Genomic DNA, 18,585 nt, shown 5'->3' with positions numbered 1-18,585 from the left:
AGAGATGAGACATGGTTGTAGTCATTCTGGAAGGTGAATATACTCTGTATCATGTTGTGTAGCACACCTGTGCAAGTGTAGCTGATAGAGATACTTGTGGGAGCTGTGTAGTCTGGGTAACAGTAAATGAATAAGTAGGTAATCCCAGTGATCTCCCTCTTGATCTTTGTGCAGGAATTTTTTGGGTCGTAAACAAAAAAGTTTCCAGTCTTATGCCAGAAAGATCCAGGTTGTCAGTGCAGGAAACTTCCTAGGGATGTGTCCATTGCTGTAAACATTTAATATTAAAATAGAAAAATCCAGAGTGTATGCAAATTACCATATATAGAGAGCATGAAGATTAGCATTTCACAGAGGCTGCTGGCAGTGGAGCTAATGATTTCTACAGCAGCAGATTGTAGAGAAAAGTTTCATAAAAGAATTGCTGTGGTAAAGTAGGTGAGAAACTGACCTCTGCTCAGTAATTCCTCAATTTGGATCTCTCCATTGCTACAAACTCACTAGGTGGCCTTGGGTTAGCTCCTGGCTAAACTCAAATGTTACTTTAAGGCAGTTTTCCCAGCCAGTTCATTCGCCAGATGTATGGATTCAACTCTCAGAATTCCCCAGCTCAGCATGGCCACTAGTGAGCATTCTGGGAGCTGAATTCCACACACTAGGGCGGTATCAGGTTTATGGCCGCAGTAAGTTCAGTGGATTGAAGACCTGGTGTTACTCACAACTGATGAACAAGTGGCTTACAGATGCAGAATATATGTGGATGATTATTAATGAAATATGGTCATCCTCCACTGAAAGTATTGTATACATTTATACATGCAGGAAAAGCCCACGTATGTATGTGTATTATTGGTTGGTCTTTTGCTTTCTCTCTCCTGCCTTTTTTTTCTTACTCTGATTTATTTTTTCTTTTTCTGTTCTGTTTGATTAAAGATTTAAAAAAAAAATGAAAGGAATGTGCCAGGTTGGGAAAGGCTGTTGTAAGGCAATTTAGCTTAGCATAAATAAGCAGGAGGCTGATGGAAAACTTTGTCATTGTCCTGGTTCTCTCCCCTTGCTCTTTCTGTGGATTAATTAGCAGGAGATCTATCCTCAAATAACACAGGGATCAAAATACAAGAACAACCCATGGTTTCCAGCTCTAGGATTAGGATTGGCTTGTTAATAAACTAGATGTATGTGATTACAGGTAGTCTTTGACTTAAAACCACAATAGGGACCAGAAAATTTGTTAAGCGGTGTGGTCATTGAAGCATCATGTGACCACACTTGATTTTACAACATTTTTGTGGAGGTCATTAAGTGAATCACATGGTTGTTAAATGAATGCCATGATTGTTAAATGAAGCGTGTGGTTCCCCACTGACTGCTTGTTGGAAGCCCCCTGAGAGGATTGCAGATGGCGATCACGTGACTCCAGGATGCTGCAACCATCATAAATACATGCTGGTTGCCAAGTGCCTGAATTTTGATCACATGACTGTGAGGATGCTGCGACAGTCTTAAGCGTGAGGACTGGTTGTAAGTCACTTTTTTCAGCGTCATCATAACTTCGAATGGTTGCTAAATGAATGATCGTAAATTGAGAACTACCTATAGAAGTTATACTAAGCAAAGCACAGAAGGAGCTCTTGGAAAGAGGAACCGTGTATCAGGCAGAATTCTGACTTAGTTTGACAGTGATTTGATATCTGGCATTTTAGAGTGTTGCTGGGAGGAATCAGCTGGGAGCATACAATGATTATGAGTTACGTCGCATCTTTCTCAGGAGCCCAAGGCAGTTTGCACAGGGATTTCCCTTACTTTGCCAAACATGTGAGATAGGTGGGGCTGAGAGAGAGTGACTGGCCTAAAATCACCTACTGAGTTTTAAAGGCTAAGGGTGAACTTGGGTCTCCCTAGTCCTAGATCAACCACCTTACCATTATGCTACATGGGTCCATTTTGAACTTGGGCTGTTGCTAAGTTGTAAATATGAAGATAGCAGTCTAATACACATAAAAGCGATACTTCCAAATGAATATGCATATGATCAGTTTCCATCTCTAGCATTCCTTTAGGGGTAGAAGAGCCTTCTGCATATGAGCAGTACATATTTCCAGTAGTGGACTGGAAGTATGCACAAAGCCTCTTCCAGTTATTGGGACTGTCAGAGGAAGCCTTGAAATGGTGCAATGTGGCTCCATCAGAGCCAAGAATCTATTTGAAGCTTTGTACAGCCCCAACCCTTGCATGGAAGTAAATTCCATTGAAACAAGTAAGACTATCTTCTGAACAAAACAGATGGGTATTGCATACTGTACTTGGAGTTGTAGGTCTGGTTAGGCCGCTTAAAGTTCATTGAGTTCAAACAGATTTAAGCATTAAACAACTGATGTCTCTAATTCTGTGTATCTTTGCTGCTGAGTAAAACAACTTAACTTGTGGCAGGAGGTTGAAATGCTGCACAAAATGTTAATTCAAAGAGGAAATTTAAGGAGCATATTAATAGCAGATAAAGATATAAACAGAACCGGGAAGACTTTTTAGTGTTTACTTTCCACTATGCATATCGTCAACCTGCATTTTTCTTATGGGCTGAAGGGGTTTAGTTACTCACTTACCTGCAGATAAGTTAGCTCTAATGTCCGTGCTACTGCAGTATTCATTCCACAGAGTTGTCCATAATACACAAGCCTCAAAGTTGATTTTAAATTTGTAAGAGTTTTCTCACTTTCCTCCATCCCCCACTTATTTCTTTTCCCATCACATAGACTTGCTTTTATTTCATTTCTCAAAATAATGGTTTATTGAAAAAGTGACACTATATTTTCCAGTCTGCTGTCTCGGAGAGGCATAACATCCAAGCAAGATCCATGAAATTTAAAACCAAGGCTGTAGTCTGAAAATTGGGAGGGGGAGAACTGGGTGCGCAGAAAAGAGAAGTGCTTTTCTCATTATTTCACAGAAGTTTCAGAACATGTTGAAAAATACACCGAAGAAAGATTAAGGATTTCAATTCCACTTTTGGAAAAGAATTTTATCAGTCAAAATCACAAGGAAAACTAGTAACAGCCCCATTATTAAAATAATAATACTGCAGTGTTATGATGGGGAAAATCCTTTTTTTAAAAAAATATGTTCTGTAGATTTTAAAGCTTAACGAGGAAGGGGAGTTATTATTCATCCACCATGTTATTTTAGAGGGTAGTGCTTCCCTAATGAACTATATCCCATGTGGCATTATGTATTATTTTATATTACTTATAGAAGCTACCTTTTTAGTGTTTTTTTTTCAAGTCAAAAGTATACATTTTATTTCTTTAATTGAAGCACCGTTGTCTGAAATGTTTAAAAAAACTGAATAGTATAATTCCATTCATCAACATAGTGTTTAAGATTTTGCTAACAATATCTTTTTTTTTTTTAAAATTTATAGACCTGGGAAAAAGAAATTTGCATGGAGCTTCATTAGATGATGCAGACTGTCTATGGCCTAAAGAATTCATTACTTCTGGAAGTAGGCAGACTACCCATTCCAAGGTGGGCCGCCATATTCCTCGAAGACATACTGTAGGTGGCCCTCGGAGTTCCCAAGAAATTTTGGGAATGCAACCTTCTGACATGGACAAAAAAAGAGAAGCATTTCTGGAGCATCTGAAGCAGAAATATCCCCACCATGCGTCTGCAATCATGGGCCACCAGGAAAGACTGAGAGATCAGGTATGGAAGAAAAATGTAACTTGGGGGGATTTTAAAACTCTCCGTGGATCTAAAACCATGTGCATCTTTACCTCAAGGCTTAAATTCACCCTAGCGCCATCTAGACATTTTGGGAGCATGCATGTACACGGCCTTCAGTTGTACAAAATAAAGGGTATATAGATCTAATAATAAAAAAATAAAATAAAATAAAAAACTCCTTTCTGAGGACTCTGGGAATTGTAGTCCTAAGAGATCTGGTGGGCACCCAGTTTAGTCTGAGCCTTAAAGGATAACCTGTCAAGAAGCTAGATTCCACCTGTTTATAATTAAGCTTGGTGCCACCTAGTGACTGTACAATATATGCTATCATACAACATCTGTTTAAAAGAACAGATATTTTGCTATTGTTGAGGGCATTTTCTATCTGCTTTGATGAAGATGTACTGTTAGTAAAAATAAATAGTGGAATAGCAACATAGAAAAGCATTCTTACTGAATCAAAGACACATTTTCTACTGAATGCAGTTTAAACTATATTGGATAGAAATGCAGAAATATATGCGTCATTCATTTTGAAAAAGAAATCATGGCAAAATTGGTTTTGTCCTTAAATTTTAATTTAAACATTCCTTATCCTAATTTTCAGCTGAAGATGACCAAAATGTTTTAACGTGTGAAGAGAACAAAACAAAGATGTTTAAACCAGCTAAAATAAAGCTTAGAGCAGATTAGAAGAAATGAATGATATATTGAGAAATTTAACTTTTAGGGTCTATTTACTCAAATTTCTGATATTGCGACAGGTGTTGTAATGATGGGAAAAGGGGCAGCCTTGGAGTTTTGGGGACATTCAGCAAGGATATCATGAGGACCTCCACAGAAAATTGACTTTTATAATCTGTTAGCAACTTTTGAGTGTCAGTAATATTAATAAATTTATCTAAAGCATTTTGCTGCTTGATTGCCCTCTGATTCTCTTGTTACCCTTACTTTCCTCTTCATTGCCCAAGATGGATAATGACATGATACCATCTGGGTATTCTGGAAAAAATGATGAAGGGTTTACAAACTAAAAATAGGCTACATCAAATGTATACAAATAGATTGGTGCAGCTGGCTGTCTGGCTAAGGGGAGGAGGACAGTAATATGTTCCTCCCAAGATATTGGCTGAAATAATCCCATAATTGCGGGAGAGGGGCTGAACGGCAAGACCTGGGCAATTGTCTGACTTGCTCATTCCTGCCACCTCTGGTGGGAGACAGAAATATACCTGCCACTTGACATACCTCCACAAGATAGACATATAAAAGTCAGTAGGAGTTGACACAGCTGATGTGGTTGATTTCACAAATAACATCCAGAAAGTGACCATCTGGTCCTAGTGTATTTATTTATTTATTTAAAAGATTTGTATGGCCACCCATCTTAAAGAACTCTGGGCAGCCCACAACAGCAATACAGCCAGTAACTATAAAACATAACCATTAAACAATAAAATAAACAACAGTAAACATGTTGGATTGTTCACGTTTATTTCACTTAGTTTTTAAATATGCTGTATCAGCTTGAATGTTTTGGAAGGTCAGGGGGACAGGACATGAATTGGGTGAGTGGGCAGGTGTGCTTAGCTTCTGGTCAACTTTATGGGCCAGTGATTTGGTCCTTAATCTCTAAATAAATTGTACAGCTGAGCCCACTGATTCGATCTTCGTAAATTTGCTGGATTTGAGAGTGAGTAACAACTCAACATGCAACAAAATGGGAGGACTAATTGATCTGGGGGTAGAGTGGCATCTGAAACTGCTTGTAGGAGTTCTTTTGCCTGCAGAGGTTAAGATATTTGTCTATTTTGTTGTTGCTGCTTTCTTTCTTCAAGGCAAAGCCAACAGCTTAAAATAAAAAATCAGCTTAAAAAAACCCAGCTCTTTTATTTTGGAAGAATAAAAACAGATTGGGGAAACAATGACAATGTTCCAGACATAGATATTGTCACTCTTTTCCCCTTTCTTCCACCTCATGCTATTTTAGTGTTTGCTTTCAGGTCTAATCCCAATAATGCTTCAAGGGCATATGGAGGGCCCTGAAGCATTCTTTGAAATAAGGATTAGACTAGAAACTGATGCTGGGCTTCCCATTTCGTCTTGGTTAAAAGAACCCAAGTATAATATAATCCCTCTTCAAATCCCGCTGTGCTGCCTCAGCATGGCAAGGGGATGTTCCTGGGAGGGGTGAGGGTATGTAACGGGGTGTGAGAATAACCTTGGGAGACAGAAGGAAGAGCCACAGCCAGGGCAATGGTTAGACATGACATGGCATGGGGGTAGAGAAAGCGTCTCTAGAGTTCTCTGGAAAGTAAAGGCAGGGGAAGGGGGAAGCATTTTCAAACTTGCCAGATTCTGTTGCTGTAACTTTACAATAAAGTAGTGTGATTGATTTCCTGTCTGGACTACTTCAAAGGGCTGACTGTGTATGACGAGAGTATATATTCCCAGCAGGGTCATCCAAGGTGTGAAGGTCATCCCAGCTAAAGCTGGCTGGCACCTGTATCGGGCAGCAGCGATATAGGAAGATGCTGGAGGCAGATGGTCACTTTAGTGACAATGGCAAAGGCATCTATTCCATACTGGGAGGGAGGAGGCAATGGCAAACCTCTCCTCTATTTCACCAAGAAAACCACATGAATAGACTGTACGAAGTGTGTGATGACAGATCATCCTGGAGAAAATCTATCAATGTGGTCCCTACAAATTGACACTAATTGATGGCACATATTAATAAAATTGGGTGAGACATGAATCTGAATGGGTACCAGTGAAGGTACAGGTAGTCCTTACTTACCCATGGTAATTGTGAGCAGGAACTCCATCGCTAAGTGATGTGGTCATAAGGCACGATGTCACATGACTGTGCCAACTTACAACAGGAATTACTGTAGTCCCAGTTGCCATTGTTAGGTGAGTCCTGCACAGTTGCAGCATCCTGCAGTCATGTGATCACCATGTGCTACCTCTTGCCGGCTTCCCCATTGACTTTGTTTGTTGGAAGCTGGCAGTGAAGGTTGCAAATGGTGATCACGTGGCCATGGGACATTGCAACATCATAATTGTGAGCAGTTGCCAAGTGCCCAAATCGTGATCATGTGATTGCGAGACTCTGTGGTGGCCACAACTACGAGGACCCATTGTAAGTACCCCTTGTTCAGCGCTATCGTAACTTTGAACGGTTGCTGAATGAGTGGACGTTAAATGAGGACTACCTGTATATGTAGGTGTCTGGAAGTGTTAGGTTGGGGATTCAGGGAGGAAGCCTTAAACTCTAGCATAAAAACTCACATGGTGAGATTTGTACAATATACTAAGCCAAAGCCAAGCTGGCACATTATGGCTTAGGGTCCTGTCTGATAGGATGGAAGGAAACAACCATGTACCCATCTTTGTGAGAAGTGAGTGAACCATATCTTGCATTTGTGTATGGGTCTTGATGGTTACACTTAGCTGAATCTTTGCATGTGAAGTCTCCACATTATGCAGGAAACAGTGGTGTTTCCCATAGCTATCATTTAGCATGTAAAATTGCTCTCAAGACTTCTGGTTTCTTTGTAATTGCTGTAAACAGTTTCTGCTACTTTTGCCCTTCTTTTCTTCATAAGAGTTTCCAAGCTTCAGATTTTTCCACTGCTACTTTATTGATTGTGCTTGCTATTTATGTAATGAACTACAGTATCTTTAGAAATACTGCAGGGTGGTAAATAAAGATAATACAGGATATATATATTTTTTTTAGATTGATTAGATCTTTCCTGAGTCATGTAAATATTTAGTTTCAGCACAGAAGATATTTGCAAGCTAAGTTTTGAACAGACTTCTGTAGGAACACTCCATGAATTCTTTAACTTGATCTTTCTCCAAAGCTAGTAAATTACAGAAGGAATGCAGTAAATTGAATTTGCTGTTTATTTTTTTTAGATGTGCCATATTTGCTAATTTATTAAAACTGCAGAGCTTTTCAGGAACTGAATTTTATCATTGTTAGTGAAGCTCACTTCTGAATAAATCTGTATGTATTAATTTGAAATAATATATCTTGTTTGTATCTTGTACTCATAATTAGGCTGAAGTCGTATGCCTAATGAGCAGTGTAGTTCCTAAGAGGACAAGGAAAACAATCTTAACATTAGTGCTGTTGGGTTATATGTATACATTATTTCAATTGGTAACAGATAATTCTTAAATTAATTTGCAGTGAATGTGCAGGCTACCCTTCCTCAATGATTAATGTGTCAAAGGGCTATAGGAAAAAGGCTGTCCTTGAGCTTCTGCCTTGATGGAGAGACAGAATTATCTAGGCAACGTTTCTCAATCTTAGCAACTTTTATTTATTTATTTGGTAAATTTATATAGCCTCCCATATGTGACTCTGAACAGCTTACAAAGTTAAAAAGCACAAAACAACAAACTACCCCCCAAATAAATAGCAAAAATATTTTTAAAAATATTAAAAACAATAAAACTATTAAAAAATAATCTGCAGGAGAGTGCACTCAATTTCCCTAGCAATTCAGCCACCTTGCAGGCACCATACCCATGTCACCGAATCCCCAAGCCAGATGACAAAGCCACATGTTCAGGCCCTTCTGGAAGGCCAGCGAGGTCAGGGTCAATCTGGACTCTGAGGAAATGATGTTCCAAAGGGCAGATGCCCCGGCAGAAAAGGCTCTCCTCCTGGGTCCCATCAGATGACATTCCTTCGTGGATGGGACCCACAACATGCCCTTCCTGCCGGACCTGATAGAATAGATAAATGTAATTGGGGAGAGGTGATCCCTCAAGTAATCTGGTCCCATTCCATGTAGGGCTTTATAGGTAATTACCAGCACCTTGAATTAAATCCATAAGCAAACTGGTAACCAGTGTAGCTAGTGGAGCAGAGGTGTAATATACACTAATCTAGGTGTGCACATAATTGCCCAGGCCACCGCATTTTGCACCAGCTGAAGCTTCCAGATGCTCTTCAAGGGCAGCCTCATGTAGAGCGTGTTACAGTAATCCATGCAGAAGATGAACAGGGTGTGAGTGACTGAGCGTAGGGCTTCCTGGTCCAGGAATGGTTACAACAGGCACACAACCCAAAGATATACAAAGGTCCTCCTAGCCATAACTGTCACCTGATCATTGAGCAGGAGTCATGAGTCCAGAAGGACTCCCAGATTGTGCACTGGATCTGTTTGGGGCAGGGCCACCCCTTCCAGAACTAAAGATAGTAAATTCCTGGATCCAGGTGACCCCAAAGCCACTCAGTCTTGCCCAGGTTGAGCTGGAGTCTGTTGTTTCCCATCCAAACCACAGCCTCCAGGATTGAGACAGAGCATCAGCAGCGTTGCTTACTTCATTAGGGGTGGAAATACAGAGTTGGGTATCATCAGCATACCGATAATACCTCACCCCTGGTACGGTTGACCTCACCCAGCAGTTTCACGTAGGTGTAAATCAAGAGCAGAGAAAGTATTAAACCCTGTGGTACCCCACAATGCGGGGGCCGAGGGCGGTACGTCTCATTTCGAATCAACAGCAACTGGAACCAGCCGCAAAGGAAGGAGAAAAATCAGCACAGTGCAGTGCCACCCTCCCCAACCCTTGCAGCCAGTCCAGAAGGATACCATGGTTGATGGTATTGAAGGCTGCTGTGAAGTCAAGTAGAGCAAGGATAGATGCACTACGTGCTCCCACCAGAGGTCATCTAAAAGTGCAACCAATGCTATTTCAGTCCCATACCCAGGCCTGAAACCCAACTGAAAAGCGTCCAGATAATCCATTTCATTCAGGATCCTTTGAAGCTGCTGTGTGACCACCTTCTTGACAACCTTCCCCCAAAAGAAAAGGCTGGATACTGGACAAAACTGTTCAGCACAATTGGGTCTAGCAATGGCTTTCTGAGGAAGCTGACAAATTCTGGGAATTGAAGTCTATATGTCTAAGGTTGCTGAGGTTGAGGATCACTGATCTAGGACCTAATGACAGGGCTGCTTCTAGATTTGAAGCACTCTGAGCAGAGAATAAGCCTCTTTTCTGTTGTTAGCTCCTGGATGTTTTACCATGTAATTTGGGAACTACCAACAGTACTCTGAATATTGTCAGAAGGCCAAAAGCCACCATTTGACTTTCCAACATTGTCTTGGAGAGATGCATTGTGAGAGGTGTTGTGGGAAACTGAAGCGTCAGGTAGAATCAGCTGCCTGGCAGAGTTCTGAATATTTTCTGGGTGAGTTAAGGTAGGTGGGCAGGAAAGCATGAGTTGTGAGATGTGCTAGGGTGCTAGAGCCAGAGGAAACATATCTAGGTTAGTTGGTCTTGGGCAACTAAGTGTGGCTGACAAGCAAAAAGTAAAGTTGAAAAAGGTGTTTGGATGTCTAGTGTTTGGGTGTCTATATTTGTAGATAGATATAAATATAGATATAAATAGACATTTATTTATTTTAAAATTCTGCAATAGCCAAAGCTCTGAATGGTTTAAAATAAAACACACTACAAATACAATATGAATAAAAACATATTCAATCACATCAGTACACACAGATATGTGAGTTACACACACGGATGCATGAATGTGTATCAGCAGAAAAGTCTAGTCTATGGCCTCTGTTCTAGAAATAGCTACTCAGATTGAGAATTTGTCCAATAGTTAAAGATGTAGCAAATGAGATGGAAGTTATGTAAACCAACTCTGCAAAAAGTCAGATCTCTAGTTGATGATCAGTACTGACTGCCAGGTTTTGTTTTGTGTTATTTTTTTGTAACATGATGTTCCTGGTGACTCATTTCAATGCTTTACCCATCCTGTGTTTGTGCCTTTTGTGGGGTTCATTCATCAAGGAGCTGATCCAGGAAACCACCTTTTTTTTCCTCTGAATAATCTATAGGGACACAATCACATCCATTGTGATTCTTCTGGGAAGCAGCCAGGTAGAATGACAGTAAGGAGTTATGTTTGCCGGTTGCCCTTTCACTGTTGTAAAGTCCCCTCCTCCTCCTCCTCCTCCTCCTCAGATTCAAAGAAAATGGAAGCACATGTATGAGCTTCTCCAGAGAAAGCATATGCCTAAGTTGCTTCAAAGCTTCAAAGCTGTTTTTAAAGTTCCTCCAACTTTGTCTATGTTTTGGAGTGGTGGGACAACTGCTTTTGGAAAGTGGGGGCTTGGAAAATAGACTTCACACATAAAGCCCCTTTCATGGCTATTTATTTCCCATTCTTTGCCCTGGTTTGAAAGTTTCTAATAGGCATTTTAGAGGGAGTATCTACTGAAAAAATTTCTATCTAAACATTGACTTGTACACACTATTACAAGTCAAGCAATATACTCCTAACAGGTGTGGCTCTTATTTCAAAACTGTTCCCTACACGCTTTGGCAGGTATTTCTAAATAGGATTGTAGAAAGTGTCACGACTCCAGAGGGTGCTGTGTCACTAGAGGGGAAGATGTTTTGACCACCTAGCCCCAAAAGGAGGAAGGTCTGACTTGATCAAAGAAGTCCATGTATGACACCAGCTGTATGTGTACCCCAAAAGAAGGGAGAGATAAAGACAAAAGTGGGATTCTACCAAAAAGTTCTGGAAGGTTTGGAAGGGCAGCTCCTGAGGGTGGTGGGAAATTTTCTTCTGTGTAGGTACAACTCTTTGCATCACTGCAGTCCATGGGAGCGGTGCCTTTAACAGGTGGGCACACCACCACACACACAAAATCATTGCTAAAGCAAGGAGGAAGTCTGTGAGACTGAAACAGTGCCTGCTATGAAAAGCTGGTAGTAAGTGCTGAAGGCTTTCTAAATAAAATGGAGAGAGAGAGAGAGAGAGCTTCCAAGAGAAACCAGTTTGACAGGTTGTACTACTCACAGGGGATTATTGGTCCCTTAAAAAAAAAAAGAACAATAATTGCAAAAGGAAACAATGAACCTGCTGAAACCATAATAGTAAAACTCAATGAAATCCAGCTCATCAGCATAACAATTCTAGGGGTGTAGGTACCCCTTTAGGATATTAATTCTGCATTGTTGGACAGGAAAGGCAGATAACCCATATATTGCTACAGCTGTTGTTCTTTTTTTTTAACTGTACTCCTGCAGTAACTTAGTTTGCCTTTAATAAATGTCTCTTCTGTTTTTAATTGTGAATTAACTTCAGGGAGATTGTGTGCCAAGGAGCAGATGGTTAAACATTGACTCAAGACAAACAACTAAATTGTATCCTGTGGTCTGAATCTGACAGGTTACTTTGCTGTATGGGCAGGTGGGGTTAAAGTAACCATGGAGATGGGTGATATCATACTCGAAAAGCATGTTAAGACAGCGAGTGTAACTTGTAGCTGTTCAAAGTCCCATAGGCTGGAGGAGGCTTTTATGCAAATGAGAAAGTTTGACTCACAAAAGGGGTGAAGGAGTTGTGGTGGAGACATGGAAGATGTTTCACCTGCCTGGGTTGTAAAGAGAGTTAGTTGTGAATTAAAGATTTTGGTGGCTACAGGAAATGTTCTGGAACTAATCTCTTGGGCTGCCTTTGGAGTCCTCTAATTAGGTAAACAGATGTTTCCTTTTCATCTCGCCAAGGCTATAATGTGGGGTTGAAGTTTACGTTGTTGCATTGTCTCGTTGCATTGTCTTCTGGAGAGTAGACCTGAATCAATCTCCTGTATGTATTTTTTCCCCTCCTCTCTCTCTTGCTGTCTTCCGCTCCTTCACGTGCCCCACCCTGACTTTTGATTTGAATGATCAGCCAATTTTCCGTGGGGTGGGAAGTGAGGAAGTATTCGTTTGCTTTCTACTAGTGAGCTGTTGGGGAGAAACTATAAAAATAGGAAAGTGGCATTACTTTTATTACTGGAACTGCCACGAATAGGTGCTTCGGCTTTCATTGTTAGACTCGATGTTGTAAGTGCGTTCATAAAGCCCCACTTTGTGGTGCAAACTTTAGAAATGTTCATTTATGGAAAAGTTTTCTGAAGCACAGCCTTAAAACATCCATCGTCTTCTGACAATAAGTTCTTAACAGAAGCCTGAAAGTTTTGCAATGGAGGAATATGATTCATTCTTTTTTGTCTGGCAAAAATGTACTTTTATAGCTAGAAGATGTTTCCTTGTTTTCGGTTGCTGGAATATAGGCATTGGGATATGTTGCTGCTGTTACAATCTGATCATCAAAGGAAGTAGTTTAGTTTGCTTGAGATGATTAATTGGCGTCTTGGCATATGTATTTGAATCAGGAAAGGTCACCAATTCAATTTAAAGGTACCTGTGTAAGATGAAGACAGGACAGGATTGTTTGAAACACCTTTTATTCTCTTAGCAGTCGGATGAAAATGGAGAGATATAAAACAAATCTTACTACTTTCCTTTCCTTAATAATACAAGCAGAAGTGAATTTGGTGGCACAAAATGCTTACAAAGTAAGCAGAAACAAATGAAACTATATTTTGTCCAGAGCATTGCAAATCTATTTCACATGGCACTTGTGGATAAATTGCTAGTATTAGTTTACTAATGGGGATTTATAGAATTAATTCCAAGCCTGATTTTTTTGTTGGTTTAAGAAAGGACTGATGTTTTATGTGTTTAATATTCAAATATGCCATAGTGAACAATGTGTCAAATAAACTGGCCGATTTGCATTAATTATGCTGATTGTGGTTGATGAAGTGGAAGAGTGGAAGGAGATATGGAGCAACATGAGTCAGTGTTAATATTCCATGAATAAATTTATGGTGGGGAACCATATGCAGAAAAATGGCATTTGACGTCCACAAGAATATGATACTAAATCAATAGATATGTAACTATTAAATGTCCATCATGATGACTGAGATATGGTGGAAAGGACAGTATGTTATATTGTACTTCTGCAACAGAGACATGTTGCATGTTGGAGCAGGATCACTAAACAGTGCATTCTGAGCCATTCAGTGGCAAGTTTTGTCCCTAGATCACAGGTATTGCTAGTGCAGTATTTTAGCTTTCTCACTGGAGGGAAAATAGCAAACGTTGATTTATATGAGATAAGTAAACCAGATATTCATGGGGTGGGGTAGCCAATGCAGCTTTGAAACAGAAGTAATGTTTGTATTTACCTCTCAAACTCAGTGGGATGGGATTGTTGAGTTTAGAACATTGCCCTGGAACTATTTTAATTTCATATATTTATGTATATATATAAATTCCTTTGCAGTTATCTCATTTAGAATATTGTCTAGCAGCATAGAGTGGTATTTGGATCCTTGTCCAGATATAAGATTTGGAGTCTTATTCACTTAATGATGCTATAAAGAGAATGAAGGTGCTTCAAAAATAGCCAAGGGAGGAAAGCACCTTTTTCCCTTATTCAGCCTCACCCAGTCTGGTACTGGAAATTGAAGTCCAGCACATCTGGATGGCACTTGGTTGGAGAAGGTTTGAATTAATATTTCAAACTGAGCCTAGTTTGTCTGTCACTGCTTTGGAAGATATACTGGAATGCTGTAAGTTTTCTCTCTTTTTCTGTAGTTGTTTGGGGTTGTGTCTATGAGATTTGTAGCCATTCCAAAATGAGGGCATCTGTTTCTCCTGCTCGCAGAGCCTTGCTCTGCATCAGAATCTATTTCCAACATTCTCCTTAGCCAGAGAACAGTTCAGTGGTTGCTTTGATGTGGGTGCTGTTTTCCAAAGGCATCAAGTTATTTTGAATCACCCCCTAGCATTTTTGTGTATCTATTGAGGATGTAACACGATCAGGTTTCCATTCTTTGCTGTCTAACTGGCTTTATTCATCCGGTTTCCATACCAGCAACTACTCGGTCATATTGATTTTCTGAAGACTAGTCCTTTGCAGCTTTTTTCAGAGAAAATACACAGCACTGCAGCAGTTAATCGGGTATGTGGAGGGCAGGGAATGGTTTCAGATGCAGGAGAAGGACAGCGGATGTAATTTATTTGGTTTCCCTGTGTGCCAGCTGGCCAATCTTCAGTGGAGCAATCAGGTTCTTATCAGAGGTCATGATCAAGGGATATTGCCCATCCTCACATGTTCTAATCCAGTGTTTCCCAGCCTCAACAATTTTAAGATGTGTGGATTCCAGCTCCCAGAATTCTGAGAGAGGATGCTGGCTGGGGAATTCCCCAGCCAGCATCCCCTCTCAGAATTCTGGGAGTTGAAGTCCACACATCTTAAAATTGCTGAGGTTGAGAACCACTGCTCTAATCCACTTCCTCATCCCATTGAGTCTGGTGCTAATTTGTTCTGTAGTTATGTCAGGTATGCCTAAGACAAGATTTAAAAACAACATTACTTTTGGTGTTCAGCTTTGTGGGATTTTCAGAGCAAAGACAAAGCTGGTGTTTTTCCATGGACGGCAAATTCTGGAGTATTTTCAGAGGATGATTCTTGTGAATTATTGATATGGCTGTCCCTGTAGCTCATACTCATGAAAACTTAAGTATAGTTTTGAGACAGGGACCATAGCACAGGGGTTGAGTTCATGTAGAAAATCCCAGATTCATTTCTGATTCTGGGAGGAACAAGAATATGTTTTTTATATATAGCATGAAGGAAGACCTACTTTTAATTTTGGGGATTGATTCAGCTGTGTAAGAGAGTCATATGAGAGTATTGTCAAAAACAAATGGCACAGAGTGATAATTTTTTTCTACTATAAGGCAATTTCCTCATGAAATTTTATTTATAGTAAACTAACATTTCAAAAATATAGGCAACAAAATTCACCTATATGACAAAACCACTAGAAGGTAAAGAGACTCACTGATTACTTAAACCAATTTCTGGCAATATTACAGTGTCACCATCATGGCCCTTGCAATCTTTTGGGATGAAGGATACAAACCCAGTTTTGGTGTGAGATGAATCCCCAGTGATCAAATGATGTTGTGACCAAAGGCTTGCAATTGCTCAGAATCTCAGTATATCCTGGCTGTTTCTTTAGAGCAGTGTTTCTCAACTTTGGCAACTTGAAGATGTATGGACTTCAACTCCCAGAATTGAAGGCTGGCTGGGGGATTCTGGGAGTTGAAATCCACACATCTTCAAGCTGCCAAGGTTGAGAAACAGTGCTTTAGAGAGAAAATGCCTTATGTGTAAGGCAGTTGCTATCTCTGAAGTTGCCAGACAGTGTAAAACAAGCAAACCAACCACAAGCAACACAATGCTTTGCATATGATCTTGTTGCCTGCTGAAAAGAAGGGCTACCTTAACTGCCTGTGAACTACTCTGCAAATAAAAAAGGAAAGGCTCAGTCACTTGGCATTTTGCATGCTGGTGCGGCTCAACTCAGTCCTGGTTGCATTTTATACTGGAATTAGAAGTGTTTGTGGAATTGGAAAGGTGGTCATTTAGAAGTGGAGTTTGAGACCAATTTTTTTTTTTTAAAGCAGCTTCCTGTGTTCCCAAACATAGTTCTTTTGGAATGTTATTGAGAAGAAGGTCAATAAGGAAGTGAATGGACTTCTTAAAGGGCAGCTTGCCACCATGAGTCTCCCTAATAAACTGTAACCCCCAAATATATGTTGCAGACCTGTTCTAGGCCTCACAGAGGGTCAGCCTGAACTGGGAGGGTGTACTCAAGACATTCCTAAGAAGGCAAACCCAGCTGGATTTTTAAAATATATATATATAAACACTTTGGAAGAAGAATTTAGTATAAACTCTCAAAACATTTAAAAACTTAAATAATTTTTAAAAACTGTAAAGCATGGGACCAAGAATACCTTCTCTCATACCCCAGCGTAGCAAAAGTTCAACAGATACAGCCCCGTCGAGAGGGTACCCTCAATAGCTTAGCCGTTTGGCCAGTAGATATAGGAAGTCCTATCTAAGGCTGTGTAAGTTTCCTTAGGACATTTGAAAAACACCCACTCCAAAATTATCTAGGGAGGACCAGTAGAAAATAACCTTGGATTGTGCTCATCTGAAAAATAGCAGATATTTACACTTGCTTTGATCTCAAAGACATTGTGCACAGGCCTGTAATCTTTGTTAATAGGAACATTTAAAGGAAGAAGGCCATAAATAAGATGTTTCTTGGAGTAGACAGCCTCTCCTAAGTAATCAGTTCTGCACCTGCACAATAGAGAGGAGAAGGAAAACCTTTGCTCTTCCAGAAGCTCGCATGTGCTTCTGTATTTCTTTGGTGCAAGATGGAATGTTGTGGGGTTTCAGCTGAGGCATTTTAGCAATGGAGAGTGCATTTGCATTGGAGGTTAGCAATGTAAACAGTGCGGGGTGCAGCTCTAACCATGAATGCACGAAAGCATTTGTTTTTTTGCACCTCTCTGAACAAAAGCAGACTCAGCTGGTTGGTTAGTTCTGACTGATTTTAATCTCCCAAATTTAAAACCCCTTTTCAGAGGACTGTTAGGAGAGTGAAATAAACAATCTGGGCAAATCTCTTGCTGAAAAGGTTTTCTCTTTCCTTTTTTGGGGGGTGAATACACTTGCTGAAATAGCACAACAGAAAGAGGGAGGAAAATCCTGCCCTTATCACCACTGAGTGCATTCTTGTTTTGTTCTGTATATCCTCCTGGCTCTTCCACTTGGTCTGTTCTTCCTCATTAAATTGCACCAATTTAGCAAAATTCATGACAGTGAATTTTGGGTGTTGTACACCAAACATCAGGAGCTGTCGTATCCTTTGATGTGGTGGAGAGGTAGGAGTGGCTGTGTTTACTTGCACCCCAGGAGAGACACAGTTTGCAATTTCTGTGTGGTCTGGGCTTTATTCATTCCTCTTCCCGTGCAATTCAATTTCACAGCAGTCTGCAAAAAACCACTTTCAACTCTGTTTCCTTCTACCTAGGGGGGTGGAATCAACTATGCCTTAACCAGCAGTGCCTGTCCTGTCCAGAATTCCAGGTCCTATGCTTTAGAGTGCCTTCTCTTTGAAGGGCTTTCACTGGACAGTGCTCTGTTAAGGACATCCTCTGTCCAGTCCAAGTCCAATTTAAAAATAAAGACACCCAAGACATCAGTGGAGGACTTGAAATTGCCCATCAACAGTGAGCCTCTGGACTCGGAGACTGCCGAGTCAACTGGGCAAAGCTTTTTCCATGTTAGTGTATTTCTATTGAAAATATAGCAGTCATTTCTCAATGTACATCAGTGCATATAAAGGATCTTCTGTAGACTTTATGGAATTCTACTCTCTTGTCTTCTCTTTGATAATGATGCATTTCTTCTTTTTTAATGATATGTAATCTGCCAAGGCTTTCTCCCTCTCTCCTTTTATCTTGCATCTCTCTCCCCTCACTTATTAGATCTACTCAACACATAGGTAGTTTGACACAGCAGTAAGAGATACAAAGAGCTGCCATTGTTTCTTGCCTTTTCTTTCCCATTGATTTTGTTTTACTTTTCTGTTAGTTTCAGCTCCTAGAAGTAAGTGTGATATGTGTGAGACACAAGCTTTTGCCCGTTACATTATGTATGTTTGGGGTGGGAAGCATTCCCAGAGCATCTTTAATAAAAGCATTTTCTGGGTATGACAATAACTTCAGCATCACTAAACAGAAAGGTTGTGATTTTTATATGGGACTGGAGAAGGGGATTTGTGGTTTTGTTCTCTCATGTATCTAGTGAACAGGGCTACTTCAGGGTATGTGACAGAGGCCAAGTTATATACAATAAATTGGCCAGAACTATAAGTAATCTTGAGGCATAATCATGCGTGGCCTCAAGCGAATGTTTATGTATTAGAGTTATTTTCCACTCTTCATTCAGGGGCTCAAGATAGCATACAAAACACCCTCTCCTGCAGTTTTTCTTCACAACAACAACCTTGTCAGGTGGATTGGGCTGACAAAGAATGACTAGCTCAAAGTCATCTAGTAAGCTTCAGGGGTGGGCTGGGGGATTCACCTGGGTTTCTCATCCTA

General features: G+C 40.2%; 1 protein-coding gene across 16 annotated transcripts in view; it reads left to right on the top strand.

Annotated features, from left to right (window-relative positions):
- KIAA1217 (KIAA1217 ortholog) overlaps positions 1–18,585 on the top strand; it is a 382,394-nt gene that overhangs the window by 181,912 nt on the left and 181,897 nt on the right. For 14 of the 16 annotated variants that reach the window (XM_088150361.1, XM_088150358.1, XM_088150357.1 and 11 more), the window contains exon 2: positions 3,419–3,702. In XM_088150361.1, the coding sequence (XP_088006487.1) occupies positions 3,589–3,702 (114 nt within the window). In that variant the 5' untranslated portion in view covers positions 3,419–3,588. Of the gene's footprint in view, positions 1–3,418; positions 3,703–12,104; positions 12,251–18,585 lie in introns of those variants that run through there. The other 2 variants (XM_088150360.1, XM_007426493.3) reach the window with 2 other exon arrangements.

Source organism: Python bivittatus, unplaced genomic scaffold (assembly GCF_059951505.1).
Source record: "Python bivittatus isolate LINGU-HERP-01145 unplaced genomic scaffold, Pbiv_v1 ctg000610_np1212, whole genome shotgun sequence".
In the NCBI taxonomy this organism is placed as follows: domain Eukaryota; kingdom Metazoa; phylum Chordata; class Lepidosauria; order Squamata; family Pythonidae; genus Python; species Python bivittatus.
This window is presented reverse-complemented; position numbering and strand designations above follow the sequence as displayed.